This window comes from Neopelma chrysocephalum, unplaced genomic scaffold (genome assembly GCF_003984885.1).
Source record: "Neopelma chrysocephalum unplaced genomic scaffold, ASM398488v2 Primary Assembly neopelma1_71, whole genome shotgun sequence".
NCBI lineage: Eukaryota > Metazoa > Chordata > Aves > Passeriformes > Pipridae > Neopelma > Neopelma chrysocephalum.
In genome coordinates this window covers 3706861-3722718 of record NW_020897731.1, presented here as the reverse complement: position 1 = coordinate 3722718, position 15858 = coordinate 3706861, and the positions used below count along the sequence as shown (strand labels likewise).

General features: G+C 38.3%; 1 protein-coding gene across 7 annotated transcripts in view; it reads right to left on the bottom strand.

Moving 5' to 3' along the window:
* The window catches only part of EVC2 (EvC ciliary complex subunit 2), a 72090-nt gene that overhangs the window by 51508 nt on the left and 4724 nt on the right, over positions 1–15858 (bottom strand). For 4 of the 7 annotated variants that reach the window (XM_027686367.1, XM_027686369.1, XM_027686371.1 and 1 more), the window contains exons 3-7: positions 9852–10009; positions 9244–9309; positions 5229–5415; positions 3062–3171; positions 2257–2319 (exon numbers count right to left, since the gene is read on the bottom strand). In XM_027686367.1, the coding sequence (XP_027542168.1) occupies positions 2257–2319; positions 3062–3171; positions 5229–5415; positions 9244–9309; positions 9852–10009 (584 nt within the window). Of the gene's footprint in view, positions 1–2256; positions 2320–3061; positions 3172–5228; positions 5416–9243; positions 9310–9851; positions 10010–15858 lie in introns of those variants that run through there. The other 3 variants (XM_027686374.1, XM_027686370.1, XM_027686373.1) reach the window with 3 other exon arrangements.

Sequence of the window (15858 nt, the reverse complement as noted above, 5' to 3'; positions counted from 1 at the left end):
TACACTTAGAATCAAAAATTGCTCTAACTGACAGAAGTATGCTTAAGTTTCTTTATATGGTTTGGTTTTTTTATACTTTAAGAACATGGACTCTAGAAGGACAGTCCATGTCATTGTGGGGGCTGTAAAGCCCAGGAGGAGAACATAGCTGGTGCTTAATGCCATCTGAAAGCACCACAGAGGAAGCTGCAGGGCAGGTGCCAGAGTCCCTGCTCAAGGCAGGACCAGTGTTGGCCCCGCAGGTCAACCTTCAGACCACTGACACACCAGTAAGCCTCAAAAGCTATTCCCTAAGCTAACTTCTAAAGCCATTCTAATAGTGGGAAGAGGCATTACAGGCCCAAGTTTCTTTCAAAAACTGCTGTGCTCTGACTGCTTTGCATGATTCTGAGGGAAGCAAGCCTCACAAAAATCAGATCAAAGCAATTGTCATCTACCCCACGCAACACGCTCAGATGGGAGAATTTCCCTTTGCCCTTTTCTCTACAGCTTCCCATTCAGCATCAAACCCACCCAGTCAAGGGCAGAGGCACACAGTACTCACAGCCCCTGAAGCACTAGAGGAAGACATCTGGCACAGACACTCAGACAAGCAACACTCATATTTTTTTCATAACCCACAAAATTACCTTGTCACAGGCAACCAATTACTTTCTTCAAGCAGCACAGAAGAGAAATCCACAGGGTTTGTAAAACTTTAAAGAACAACAGAGTAGCCAAGTGTGCAAGCAAACCATGTGAAAGCTGACGGGACCAACCTAACATGGCACTCCCTTGACCACGTAATTAATTCTTCTATTTTCCATCCCCAAAGTCAACAATTTGTATCCACTTAGTCACATATGTGTGTTGGCTTTAACATAGCCATGAACAGGCCTAAATAGTGATTTTTAATAAATAAATCTGAGATGGAGAGCATTTTTGACAGCTGAAGAGATGAATGAAATACAGTATGTCGCACCTTTTTCAGTTAATCCTAATTTCCTTGCACAAAATGATTTCATTCTGAAACACCTTATGCTTGGCCACAGCCCAAAGCCAAATACTATGCATGTGAAACATGGTACGTTCCATAATTTCTGAGCTTTATTTTTCAAAAATTTACAATATTTTCCATACACCTTTACCACACATTTTAATTACAAAATCTGTTCATTTACTAAGTTCAAATGCAGCTGAGCTAACTTTACCCACCGATGGAATAGTCCCCAAGAACTTTTAGAGGTCTAACTATCAAGTTCAAGTTGGGAAAAAAACCAAACACACTAAAAAGGTTTTTACGTGTTACGTATCATAACAGATTGCAGGAATTTCCATGGTGGGCTGAGACCAATGTACCTTACAGTCCTAGCTTAGACATCACCAACTGCTGCAGATCAATTCACACTGAACTTTACAGAAAACCATTCATGAAGCTATTTTTATAAGCCAGTCAGCTACGCATGGCTTACACCTTTAAGAATAAGAGTTTCCAAAAGATACATTTATGGCAATTCAATGGGTAATTCTTAGCTATAAAAATGTCCAATCCTTTTAAATATTACTAGATCTTTATCCAAGAATGAATTTTCTAGCTTATGTATAATTTTACTTTATATCATATTTAATTATGGCTTTCATTTTAACAGAATGACCCCTTGATCTTCAATTATGAGAAAGCCAAGTCTGGAAATACATCTATTACAATAATAGAAGCTGAGAAGGCAGAGATCCCCAGCAGAATAGAATATTGGAACAAGAAGCCCCTGTGCACAAACTCCAAATACACCACATATTCCAAAAAAATTTAAGGCAAACATTGTTTGCCACTCTTACTGCAGTTTTATTTCTCAGGCTTGTGTATCAGCATCATACAGAAACCTCTTCTCAAGACGTGGAGGATAATCTCACCCTTTTGTAAAGACAAAAAGCTTTCTCATGGTGGCTATGCACAGGAGCAGGTGAGCACATTCCTCACTGCAGTTTTCTGTGCCTGTACAATTCTTCAAATGAAAAAACGTGGCAAGGACTATAATGGCATTTTTAGATTTTCTGTATTAAATATTGCTGTTTTAAGACAAAAAAAGACCCCTTATATTGAGTCCTCTTTTCTTCCTCTTAAAAATCTGAGAAGACTGAACTTGTGTATGATTAATAGCCAATAGCTGAGTGATGAGACATAAGTACATCAGTACCTCCTTAGCTCCTAGGATTTAGTTTAGATTGTCCAGAAGTATAAGCAGGAGAGTCAACATAATACTAAATCACAGGCTTTACCTTGGTCCTTTTTTCTTCAGTTATGGTGAATGATGCTGTCAACGATACGAGATGTGTTTTATTCTGAGAGATATAAAAAAATTACCTGTATTAAGAAAAAGAAGAGCAGAATCCACTGGCAAATAGCCTGGAGTATCTAGAAAAGCCTCTCCTTAGAAGATAAGCTATACTTATCATTAAGCATAAAGCTAAGATAAATCTGATAGGAAAATACAGTGTACTTAGGGGTAACACATGGAAGCAGCTGCTCTGTGGGATACACTCCCCTTCTCATCACACAGAGGCATATCCTAATGTGCACAGTATTACATTTTTCTGTGCTTATAAAATCTGGGTTGACTGAAAATGCCCAGAACAGGAGCCATAGTCAGTGCCTATGTTTTTACTCTTATGTTCCCTGTTTGAAGTCTTCCTTTCTACTACTCTAGTACCACTCTCATGCACATTGGAGACCTTTTTCCTCCAAAACTTTCAATCTCTCATAGACTACAGGAATAGATACATAAGTATGTGGAGGACACCTATTTCCAGGATACATAGATAAACTGGAAAGAAATATAAAAAGTAGGAAAAAGCTACAGGACAACAGACAAACCTAATTTACTTAAGGAGGTCTATGACCTCCTAAGTTGTGAAGAATACCTTAAGTTTATAAATTTTTATATTTATAAATATCACAAAATATTTATAGATTCATGCTAAACAATCAGAACTTCAACTAAGAACTTCATTTCATTAGGCAGACAAGAACCACCCTTTTTACACAAAAACTGTGAAGAGTAAAATAAAATTGTGAAGGGAATACCTGTGATGAACTCCTGAAAGTTAGCTTTGCAGGCAGTGTCAAGATCCTGCCATCCCACATTTCTTTTGCATCAAGAAGTGCAGAGTAGTTGATTACAAAGTGTTCTCCACCTGTTAAACCAGAGAAAAAAAGCCAATCGTAAAGACTAAGCAGGTGAGGTACAACTGCCAGTGCAGTAGTGGCCTCTAACTAATTGTGTCTGCGTTTTCTTACACAGAACAGGAGCTAACTGATTTGAAAACAACCCAGTACAGTTGCATGTCTTCTTTCACGCAAGAAGATGGGGTCAATCTCAGAAGAGCTGAGTACCAGCTGAGCTCAGCTGCAGTTACAGATGCTTGCCAAATTTGAAAAGAAAGTTCAATATAAATAAAACATTTGAGGAGCTTTTTAGACTGTCCTTCCTTGCCAGCAAAAGTGCTCTCCTAGGAACCAAGCTGCAATAAACTTGGAACACTGACTTCAAGGGAATTCAGCAGAGGAGGCAGCCAGAGCCCACCAGTATAGTCCAGAGAGGAGGCATATGGATAGATTTGCTGTCCGAGCAAAATTTCTCTAAGATTCCTGGGGAAGGCCTGAGACAGCACTGGAGCTTTTCCCTTCTGACACAGCAGATGTCCCACACCCAGAGTAGAGAGTTTCTGGCCAGCTGAGCCCAGCAACATCCTTAATAACTGCTGCCTCGAAGAACTCAAGCAAATTTGGCCCAGGATCTGGAAACTGCATTAAATGATGCTGCAATCTGCTGAAAAGCATCATTTTTTGATACTAAAACTCAACATGAAGTATTTACAAATATTTTTTATAATAAAACAGAGAGCCTACATTATAACCACTAACTGGATGGTTCTCCTCCTGTTGAAACCAAAGAGAAATCTGACAGATTTCAGCTGAATTTTGATGCATGGTGCACTGGAGTACTAAAAAATTATTATGGCTAACATTCAGCACAACAATACATAGGCCAGTGTAGGCATAGCCCTTCTATCCAGCCCTAGTGGCAAGGTATGGGCTGACTTCAGAATTAACATAGTAATGACCAAACCTCAAACTATGCAGAAATCTGTTCTGCTGGATTTTCTTCCCCTGTACTATTTTTGATGCTGATTTGTACAATGTATATGGGCTGGAAAAGCTAGCTTCAGTTCCAGATTCAGTAATTATAAATAAATTAAATAATGGCTCCAACTTAGCTTACTAGATCAGCTCTGCAAGCCATTTTTTTATTCTTTCTCAGGGACCATTTTTTCATTCTTTCTCAGGGGCCATTTTTTCTTGGGAATCTCTATTGAGAGCCAACAATTCCGTAACATTTTCAAAAAGACCAGCTCTGTAATCAGTACCACTACTCACACTGTTGTTATTAAAAATGGAGTCTGGCTATCCATTTGCAATCAGACAGCAGCCCCAAGTCTTCTCATTTCCCTTATCTATTTGGAAATCTTTTGCCATAAAACTATCATAACCACAGATTCTTCAATCATAAACAGGTATCAGCGAACTCTTCTGAAGCTCCAAGAGAAATATCATGACCCTCAAAAGCAAGCTGCTAATTTTTGATGTTCTTGTGCTTAAGAAGAAGGAGATGAAGAAACCAAGAAAGGTAAAATTTTATGCATGTGCACTGATTCGACTGCTACCACAGGAACAGACTAACATCAAGACTGGAACAAGTTTAGCTCTGTATTACTTGCTCAGTTTGGAAAGAACAGATACTGAGAAGAGCTGCCTTATTTCTGATGAATCATCTTCCCGGCTTGCATGGCCCTTTGCAATTCCAATGCACCTCAATATCTCAGCAAGCCGACCTGCCACACTTGGCTAAAGAAGGCTCAAAATATTATTAAAATGGCTTGTGCAGAAGCTTTTAAAAATATCCAAAATGAACAAATACAGTCATAAAAAACTCTTTCATTTTGATGGCAGCAACTTTTACAGAGTACAGTGGCCCACTTCTGTGCCTGTTAGATTGGAAGCAGTTCAAAGGTGGGAGTCAAAATGTGAGTTAACAGAATTGGAAACTGCAGCTCAAAACTTTTCCCAGTTTTTCACCTCTATTAACTGATAATCAAAGAATTTAAACCACCACAAATAAATAAATATTTTGATTTGAACAGGTGCTCTTCCACATGTTTAGTCAGGGGTACTTCCCTGCAGATTTCCTTACCTTGCAAGAATCTTTTCCTGTAAATCTGTATGCCATCTGTGGTCTTATTCCCACTGGTTTTTTGAATGCGTAGACCAGTGATGTTGTCCAGGAGGATAAGATCTGTAATGTTTGTTGAGAGCAACGTGTTGGTGTTATTAATCACAAGTGTAATGTATGCAGTTTGAGGGTCATGCTCAACATCCACCTGAAAACAGGAAATATTAGTATTACTGGTGCAAAACGGCTGTTATGTGCATCCTAACAGCAAAATTTGTAGTCTTGATTACAAATAAAACTTCATTATACATGGAAACTTATTTTCTAAAGGTATTCTGAGTGACCCGCAAATGAAACTACACTCAGTTTGATCTCAAACTCCCGCAGAGATTTTAATCTTTGGTATGTCAAGCTGTTGCTTGGAGACAAAGTGGCAGAAAGCCAGAAGTTGGAAACCCAGCTCATGCAGAACCAGAAGGGTAATCAAGAATCTAAGTATCCCCATGATACCTCATACAACAAAACTGGATCATATCTTTATAACCACAGTCTGAAAAATTCTTAACTTTGAACTTTTGTACCATGAGGATATTCCTTTTCCAAGCTGCCCTCACTGCAAATTCATTCTCTCCATGCAGTGTTGGTCTCTGTTTCACATCAACCACACTCTCTGAAGGACACCATCTGTCTTGACTCGCCTTTCCCATGTGAAGGCAGATGGAGCCACCAGTAGACTTCGGAGTTTATGGCTCTGCTTCCAGTCAGCGGTGAAGGTCATAAGCTGATCACCAATCTCAAGCAACATGCAGTCATGTCATTTTATTTATTTATTCCATTAAGCCCTTAAGTCTTACTGAGCAATTATACCCTCTAAATGAAATTACTTTGAGCACAGTTGCTTACTGACCTCTCACCTTCTAAATTGCCTTCTTCTATGTGCTGGTTTTAGCTGGGGTACAGTTAATTTTCTTCACAGTGGCTGGTACGGGGCTACGTTTTGGACTTGTGCTGAACACAGGGTTGATAATATAGGGATGTTTTCATTATTGCTGAGCAGGGCTTACAAAGAGCTAAGGCCTTTTCTGCATTCCACACTGCCACACTGGCAAGGAAGTTGGGGGTGCATGGGAAGTTGGGAAGGGACACAGCCAGGACAGCTGACCCCAACTGACCAAAGAGATATTCCAGACCATATGACATCATGCTCAGTATATAAACTGGGGGGAAGAAGGAACAATGAGGGATGTTTGGAGTGATGGTGTTTGTCTTCCCAAGTCACTGTTATGTGTGATGGGGCCCTGCTGTCCTGGGGATGGCTGAACACCTGCCTACCCATGGGAAGCAGTGAATTAATTCTTTGTTTTGCTTTACTTGTGTGCGTGGCTTTTGCTTTCCCTACTAAACTCAACCCATGAGTTTTCCAGCTCTTACCCTTCCGATTCTCTCCTCAGTTCTGCTGGTGGGGCAGTGAGCGAGCGACTGAGTGGTATTTTCATCTCCACTGAGGTTAAACCACGATACCCCATAACTTGTATTAAACCAGAATTGTCTAAATCTTTATGAGGCCTATCATAATATGGTGACCTATAGTATAGCCATGATGATTTATGAGGCTTCTAATAATAACACTAAATTAACACTTCTTTAACTGATGAAATTATGATTCAGGCCAAACCTTTCTCATTTTAGATATTCCTTTTTAGGAAATGTCTACACTGTATAATGAGACCAGTAAATATAAAATAATAAAGCAGTCCCCACAGAAATGAGTTCTCAAAATATGAATTGTGATAGAGTTCAGAAATCACATCAGAGTTCATGGCAGCCATAGGGTTTGACGTATGTAGTTTCACTGTGCACCCCTGATCTCTGCATTTCATACTAATTCAGCACAGAACCAGATTACAGTTTTAGAATGACTTATGAATCAATGAGAAGAAACAGTTTAATGAAATTATTATTGCTTAGGTTGCATTTTGCTATTTAAGTGGCAAAACTCCCAACTATTTATTGTACTAGATGCTGCAAACAATGTATAAAAATGTATATATTCATGCACATATAAAAATAAGCTTATTTATATTTGTGAGGACACCATTACCAATCTCATATGTATATATATAATGAATTATACCCCAAAATTTATGAGACTTAAAATCATCCAATATTAAAAATGTGATATATTTTGGGCAGATTTTCTCTCTCTCCTAGTTTCTGAACTGTTAGGAATAAGTCAGATGAACAAACTAGAAACAGAAAAGGAGGGGGGAAAAAGGATTATAGAGTAATTGATAATCTTCAATGCACAAATGCTTATGAGATTGCAAAACGAGATAGGTAAAAGTGTTAAAAGACAAAAAATTAAATTTAAAGATTTACTTGAGCTCTGTTGAAGATTATTGTCATTGTGAAGTACCATTACAGAAAAGTTCATGTCATACTATGGCATGAAGCTCTTAAAGAAGCACATTTCTGAAAAGAAGGAAGAGAGTGGGTGCTGGAAGCATAGGTAAAATTTAAACATCACGGTTTCAATAAGGGTATTTCTGGAATAAGACATTGGAAAAATCCTGACTCCAAGACAAATATATGACACCTCCATGCTCTGAGAAGCCACTCATGGTAGAAGGAGGAAAATGTGCAAAATTCACTTTTTTCCATCTAAAACAGCTAAACACCAGCATAAGCCACTCTGTCTCTTAGCATGAAAGCATCTGTTCAGATGAATTAGGATTGAAGTAGATGACAAGGTAAGCCAAGGAAAATAAAATGAACTGCAGTTGAAGGTGGAAGACAATCACATATAATTATATCATTTTCAGTAATTTACAGCTAATAGCACTGCAAAAATATTTTCTGCTAATCCCAGCATCTACAAGAGATGACCTTTGATTTTGTACAGCAGGATTTTGTAATTTTTCATGAGCCTGTGTAAGGCTGTGCTGTGAACAGCAGAAAGAAACAACATGCAACTGTCTCAAACTGTTTTTCTGGTATAAAAATTGGGAATCTACAGCCAGAAGAGCAGAATATTCTGTTACTGCTCACTATTCAGCCTCATTAATTATGTTATGCTGCCATTTCAATAACAACATTATAGGTAATTAGTGCCATGAGATGTGATGCATATTCATTCTTCTCTATGCAAATGATCGGGTGCAGGTTATAATAACACCTCTTCTGTACTGGTTACTGAATCCTCTACCCTCATATGCAGCACCTCTGTGGCTGAATTCAGATTGATCTTAAAATTGGATGCACTTTCTCTCTCCAAGGGATAGATAAGATGAATTGCCAATAATTACAAAAATTCAGACTTGCTTTATGCAGTGTAAAAAAAAAGGGAAAAAAAAAAGAAAGGAAAAGTAACAGTCGAGGTACATCTTTCAACTTATGCCACATAAAGTGAAAATAAAATGGAAGGTTAAAAAGCTTCTTATAGCAAGGAGGTCTTTGCTCTTCTTAAGCATTTACATGAGTCAAATAAAACTTTTTTTTCATTAAATACTGTGCTATAGGTGAGTCCCACTGAACAGGCAGACTATGACACAATGGCTTTTCTATGGCCGGGTGGTGGATGCTCAAAGACACAACGGGCATCACAGGGCTCAGTGCCTCATCTTTCAAAAGAAGTCCATACTTGACACAGGTAGGGCACCCAGGGTTGGGCCAGGAGAGTATCTCAGAAGGTTATCTCATCCTGTAAAATTTGTCTCTGTCTCGATCTCTACCCAGCCTTGTGGCTGATTATTCTAGAGTTCATTGGGATTTGTCCATTTACACTTTTATAAATTGACAGTGAGGTTTTTGCTTTGAGCACAATCTAAAATCCCTTAAAGCCTGAGAGATTTCACTGACTTCTATTTTGAATCAGCATTGCAAAACTGTGCCTCTTACAAAACTGTGACCTTCTTAACCATCAAAATGCACACACTGCCAAATACTCAGCATGGGCACAATTCAGTTTATACTTTTTAAAGGACATTTGGGTACAAACTTCTTACAAAATTAACAAGATAAATGTAAGAAAACTTACCATACCACATTTCTGAAGGGTTATTCCAAATTCAGAAGACACTGATATATTGGAAACATCTTCAGGCTATGGAGAGAGTGGAAAAGTCTAAACAGTGTATGAAACTACTATAATTCTGCAGCACAAGTTAAATTATGTATATAATGAAATTATTTTTAACAAATTTAAAGGTACCAATCGCCTTCAAATTTAAGAGGTTTTTTATTGCAACAGTTATCTTTTTTTCTAGTCCACATTTTTAGGAACTACTTATTCCCACAAGTAATTACTAGAATATTAATTGATATATTCATCTTTTGGCTATCAAATTCAAAAATTCCCTAACAAAATACACTATGCACAAACTTTTCCTCAGACTATACAGACCCTTTTAATTTACCAAGTGTCTATCAGAATTTATGCAGTAATTACATAGCTGTGTCTGTCACAGTAATTCTTTGGAAGTCTCACAACTAGTTGGTGTTGCTGGGGTCATCTCAAAGGAACATAATCACCCAAGACAGAATCAGAAATACACTAATTGGATAGCAAATTCGCAACAACATTCACTTTTTATAGGATTGCTCGTTTTTACAAATATTAAAAGTGGCAAACCATCTTTTACTGACCAGCTGGTGGTTAAGATCAGACTCCCGTTTGAACAAAATCTTCTTTGTCCATGAGGGTACCAAGGCAAACAGCGAATGGCTCCACTGGTTGTCCGAGGCCGCAGAAGTCAAGGGCTGGTGAGGGGCTTTGTTTGCCCACATGGCCAGAGGGAAGGGCCCTGATGAAAACCAAGGCAACACTCAGCATTAGAGCTAAAGCTGGCTCCTGTGCAGCAGCCACTTTGGTGCAGATTCCAGCCAGGGATGGGGTTCATGATACCTGACTCTGTGCATGCAGTGACCAGCACTTAAAGCACTCAAAATCATTAGAGACAACAGAGACTGAGGCTAGACAGGAAACAGATGGGATTTGCCCCACAAAATCCAGCAGGAGCTAAAACAAAACTCTTTTCTGTCATGGGAACACCCATATACCCCACAGAAAACTCCTTGCCATTTAAATGTAAAGTGTCTAATGCATGAATCAAAAGGTTTCAGACTTAAATCAACTCTTAATATTTTCAATACAAAGAAATTTTCAGCAAAGCGTAAATAATTGAAACATTCTACAACGTGAGAGGCCTCAGTGCTAAAGGTGTTCTGCTTCAAAGATACAGTCTGCCAATTAAGCATTGACTATGCCAATACATATTCAGAACTGAAATACTTCTCTGTTGAGAAGTACATTTCAGTTGAAGTGTCATCAAATCAAATGCTCCTCAATTTAGTAATCAGCAATTTAAATGCTACCTTATACTCTTAAATTTTTATGAAAAATTGGTCAATGATATCACACAAAATAACTGGCATAGTTTTCAAATCATATCACTTTGATCTACTAAAGTAAAAGCACCCTGGACATCAATAAAAGGAGCTCATACCAAAAATTGATAATTTAATATGATAAATTGTCAAAAGGTAAAGCTGCTGAATTAAGATAAAAACATCATGAAGATTTCAAAATTATAGCTATCTGTCTATATTTACAGAAGACACTTTTTTACTGTTTACGTAATCATTTTCATTTATTACTTATTTTTAAATCTTATATTTTAATAATCAGCAATATATATTAACATGAACAAAAACTCTCATTGAAAAGCAAATATTTTTGTCAAATTACTTTTTTCTATTAAAAAACTACTATATAGTAATGAAATATGAAAAGCTGAAGACATTAAAATCTCATTAATATGAGAAGCAGCATTTTTTTGAAAAGCCCCTGCTTTGTTGGAAGAACAATATAGAGAAATACTATTAGCTGCAAACAGAAAAGGCATGCACAGAGCGTTCAGAATTGGACCCTTAAAAGGAGCCATTAAGGCATTGATACCCATGCATCACTGAAAATAGTTTCGTTAACAAAACGAATGAGATGCAATCCTGTTGCTCACAGAGCCCTGGTGGACAGTGCACCTTGGGGAGCCTGCCTGTCTTCCCACGCTGGAATAGTTTGTTTTTTATTTGGGAGGGAGTAGTTTATATTGGACAAAATTGTGGATATATGGGCCAGGAAAGGTTGTGTTTATATTTTATGATCAGTTTTAATTCACTTCTCTAAGTTTTACTTCAACCACTGTTAAACAATGCAACAGACTTGGTATAATTTAGGGACTGTAAAAATAACATGGCAAACTCGGTGAGAACAGGACTATGTCTAATTACAAAACCAAATGCCTGCGTATATTTGGGATTGGAACTTTTTCAGCATAGTCACGCATGGCATACTTCTATTTCAAGACTAAGCAAAAGCCCAAATCACTCACGATGACACCAGGGATGAATTATAAGTGCAGTACAGACCTGCTAGCTACCAATCTGAGCCCACCTGGCCATGGCACTCTCTAGTAGATCCAAGTATCATAACATATCCTACCTCCAATGGCTCTAGACCTGTTTCTGACTACTGAATCAAGCCCCTTTGCAGGTTTGTATAGGTATTTCCAAACACTGAAAAAGAAAATTTTTTTATGTGCTGTGTCACATATTATTGCTATTGCGACCCCATTCCCATGAAGGTGGAGCAACAATTTTTTTGTTCTTGCCAGACTATAGGAAATGCACTTTCCTTTACAGTAAACAGAAAACCTGAATGACATGGAGATTCTTTGTAGGGCTTTGTATGAATTAGAAGTCAAAATGACAAAATATATGAACTGGGTTGAGCAACCACTACCTTTAAAGTGCTTCTTGTCCAGCAGATCATTTTCTTCTGAATTTTGGCTTAGGGCAGTCAGCCAACAGGAAGTGGGTAATTGCTTCATAAAATATCTTTTGTTCTTGTGCCCTATGTAGTATAACATCTCCATCAGCACACCCAACTGCACTTCTCATGTGACAGCAAATTCTGATACTCCCCCTCTGGAGGGTATCAAGTCCACAGTAATCAATTTAATTAACTGATCATGTTCCTTGACTCTGAATAAATCTCTGGGTTACTAATTACACAGATAAGTTTGTTTTCAAGTTGTGCTTTGTCATCATTTACAATTCCAAGATAATGTACCCAACTCCCAGCAGAAGTCTCCAGGCATGTTATTTGGCTGCTCCATCATCAGTAATTGGAGACTGGGGATTTTGTGGGGTTTTAACATTATCTTAAGCAGCCTCAACTGATGATGACGACAAGGATGTTTCTGCAATTCCACTTGTATTTTCCCAGCACTCAGTGGAAGATTTTGCTTAAACAGATTTAACCAGTATGACACGTGTCCATACAGCAACATGTGCCCCTGCCTTTCTCCAGAATTTTTCTCATCCTTCCTATTAATTTTTAACAATATGGTCTATAATACCCTGGTTTCCCTGTCAGTTAAATAAAATAACTTTTTCCTGATCCCCCCATATTTAAGTGTCACTAGAACAGCTGACCTACAATAACATAACTGCTTTTTCACATAACTTGCTGCGTACTCTTAACACCAAGAAAATATAATTGTATTTACCAATTCACCTGCTGCATCTTTTCAGGCAAGTTCCTAGATGGATTGTAAATGGCTGATGACTCTTGAAAAACTGGCACTGAATATCTGAGAAAGGACAGTAAAGGCAAAAAACATTCTGTGGTTTTCACATATACTCTAGATTTCTGTTCTGGATTTTTTGTTGTTTGTTTTTTTTTTTAACAAATAATTCATCTGAGCTTGGAAAATCCTAACACTTGACTAAGAAGCAATGAGCTGTTTTTTGGATACCACACTGCTCAGAAGTGCAAATAGTTTCCATGGTTCCATTGTCAGTGCCCCTTCAGAAGTGCATCCCAATTCTGACAGTGACTCTGAGGTCTCCTTGTTCCTTCCATTCTTTTCTTCTTACAGCTTCAATCTTTGCCACTTTCCTGGCTGTTTTCAGAAAAGCCATTAGCAGGGCTGCATGGTCTTCACTTTCATTAGTTTCTAAATGGAAACTATTCCTACTCCTTTTAGAAAGAAAAACTGCAAAGCAGGGGAACAGTTTCAGCTTTACACACAGCCCAAACAGCCCCCTTTCAGCTGGGCTTGCCAAGCTCCCACAGGCATTCCCAGACTACAATGCCTCAGGCCAAAACATTTCCCAGCAAGCAAACTAGCAGAGCATGAGGCTCAACCTGAGACTTTCCTGCAAACATCTCCAAAGATGCCAAGTGAAAAAGTTCATCAAAGAAAGGCATTAGTTTCACTTTCTTTTGAGATGTGAGACAATATTACCACCTTTAAGAAGAAATTTTCTTTGTTTTGTTTTTCTTAATTAAAAATTCCACATTTTTACAATGTACTATCAAGTTGTTAAATATTTTATCTTTCTTTTAATTAGCACATTAGTAAAATGTTTTCCCATGATTTAATCCTACATAAACCCAATATAAACAGATATGCCAGAACCCTGTCTTAAACTGCATATTCCTAGCTAATTACTAGTACTGCTGGGTCAACTTTGTATTGAATTACAAAATGAAAACATGAAAATAAATATTAATATAGATGAAACAGCTGGAAGGTTGGTGTAACACTTTACCACTCATGTTACTGTAGCATTCATTCAGTCCCACATATGCACAGTGCCACCACCATGTGAAATGACAAATGCATAGTTGATCACAACAGTCCCTGCTATTTAATGTTCAATTTTCTTTGCTGTTCTCCCTAAGTAGTTATTTGCTACTCCAGCTTTGTGCACTATTGCTTTGGGTGGTGACCTCTTGCTATTTTGGGCATCCAGCCACCACACTCAAGGCACAGGCAATAGGCCTGGGAAGGAGAGCTCCCCAATGCCAGCTCTCACTGCACTTGCTTGGTGCTCAGGGAGTGCAAATACTGAGGATCAAACCTAGTACAGAACACACCTACTGCATGGACAATGCAGCAACAGTGTGTCTGTGTTCACACAGACCAATGGTAGAAGGATGGGTGTCTAAGAAAATAAATTGTTTGTGGTCACTATACTGTCCTTCACTATGAAACTAGTTCTGTGTAAGGACACGGACCTGTCACAACACAAGCCTTTAACACTGAACTAAACAGGCTGAGTCCTTAACATGTTTGTGGCACAGACAGCCTGTCATTAGAAGGGTAGGTATAACATCATGATAGAAGTTAAGGTGAAGGTTATTCTTGGCTATGGCAATTAAATAGGATGATACGATGGAAAATTAAAATAGTCTTACAATAGGTTTGCAGCAAAGACTCCATTATGTCCTTAAGACTCCTGGTACCTTTACGGCCCATCCTAATCTGCCAAATTACAGTAAAACAGTGAAGATTCTGACAGTTTGTGAAATGTCAGATTCAGAATTAAAAACTACCTGACACTCAGAGGAAAAAAAGCAATATAACTAAGACATTAATTCTAATTCATAGCTCTCAAGGGCTGCATATTTCAATTCAGATTCCACAGTCTCATTTGCTTTCCAACACCACAAATTATCAGCAAAGCTCTGAACAACCTTGCTTTATTTCAGTGGAGAAGGAGTTAAATATACTTGCTTACGGTATTTTTTGGTTGTTGTTCTAAATTACTCCTATCTTGAAAACCATCCAGGATATAAGATCCAATTTGAAGTCCTTTCAATTACACACAACAATGAGCAAGAAAAGGTAGCAATTTACTGGATTTCAGTTTTGAATGTTGCCATTAGCTTTTCTTGTTACAATGTCAAAGGAACTACTGGCATCAACAAGATAAAACAAATCTACTTTCCAGGACTGTTTTGAATAAGTCAGAGCAAACTCAAACATAACTCTCAAAAATCCATTGTGTTCCCCCATCACGGGAATATTCTGGGATTGCTTTTCTCATCCAGAAACAACTCGAAGAAGCTTCCAACAGTAACATTGAGATCAGTGTGCTGTCACAAACCATTTCACACTTCAGCACACTGCCAGTTTCAGTGACAAAGGTTTTATGCAGAAGTTCCCATCTCTCTGCTTTCATCGAGAACTTCTTCAGTAAAAAGTAGAGTCTAGAACTCTGACTAGGTAAATCACTAGAAACTTAGCTTTAAATATGTTAAAAAATCATGTTTATGAATGGGAAAATTCTCCATTATAAAATCAAGCATATAATTCAGTGTTTATAGCAACCTCTCATTTAACATATATATTTAGCTACTAACAAAATGCTAGTTTCATAAAATCATAGAATCGTTTAGGTTGGAAAAGACCTACATGGAAAATCATAAACCTAGGACTGTCAAGTCCACCACTAAACCACATCCCTAAGTGCCACATCTGCACATCTTTTAAATACCTCCAGGGATGGCACTCAACCACTTCCCTGAGCAGCCTTTTCCAATGCTTGACAACCTCCTTTCAGGCATTTGTAGGGAGCGATAAGGTCCCCCCTCAGGCTCCTTTTCTCCAGATCCCTCAATCACTCCTCATAAGACTCACTCTCTAGACCCTTCACCAGCTTCGTTGCCTTTCTCTGGACATGCTCCAGCACCTCAATGTCTTTCTTGTTGTGAGGGGCCCAAAACTGAAGACAGGATTCCAGGTGTAGCCCCACCAGTGTCCAGTTCAAAGGGACGCCACTTCCCTAGTCCTGCTGGCCA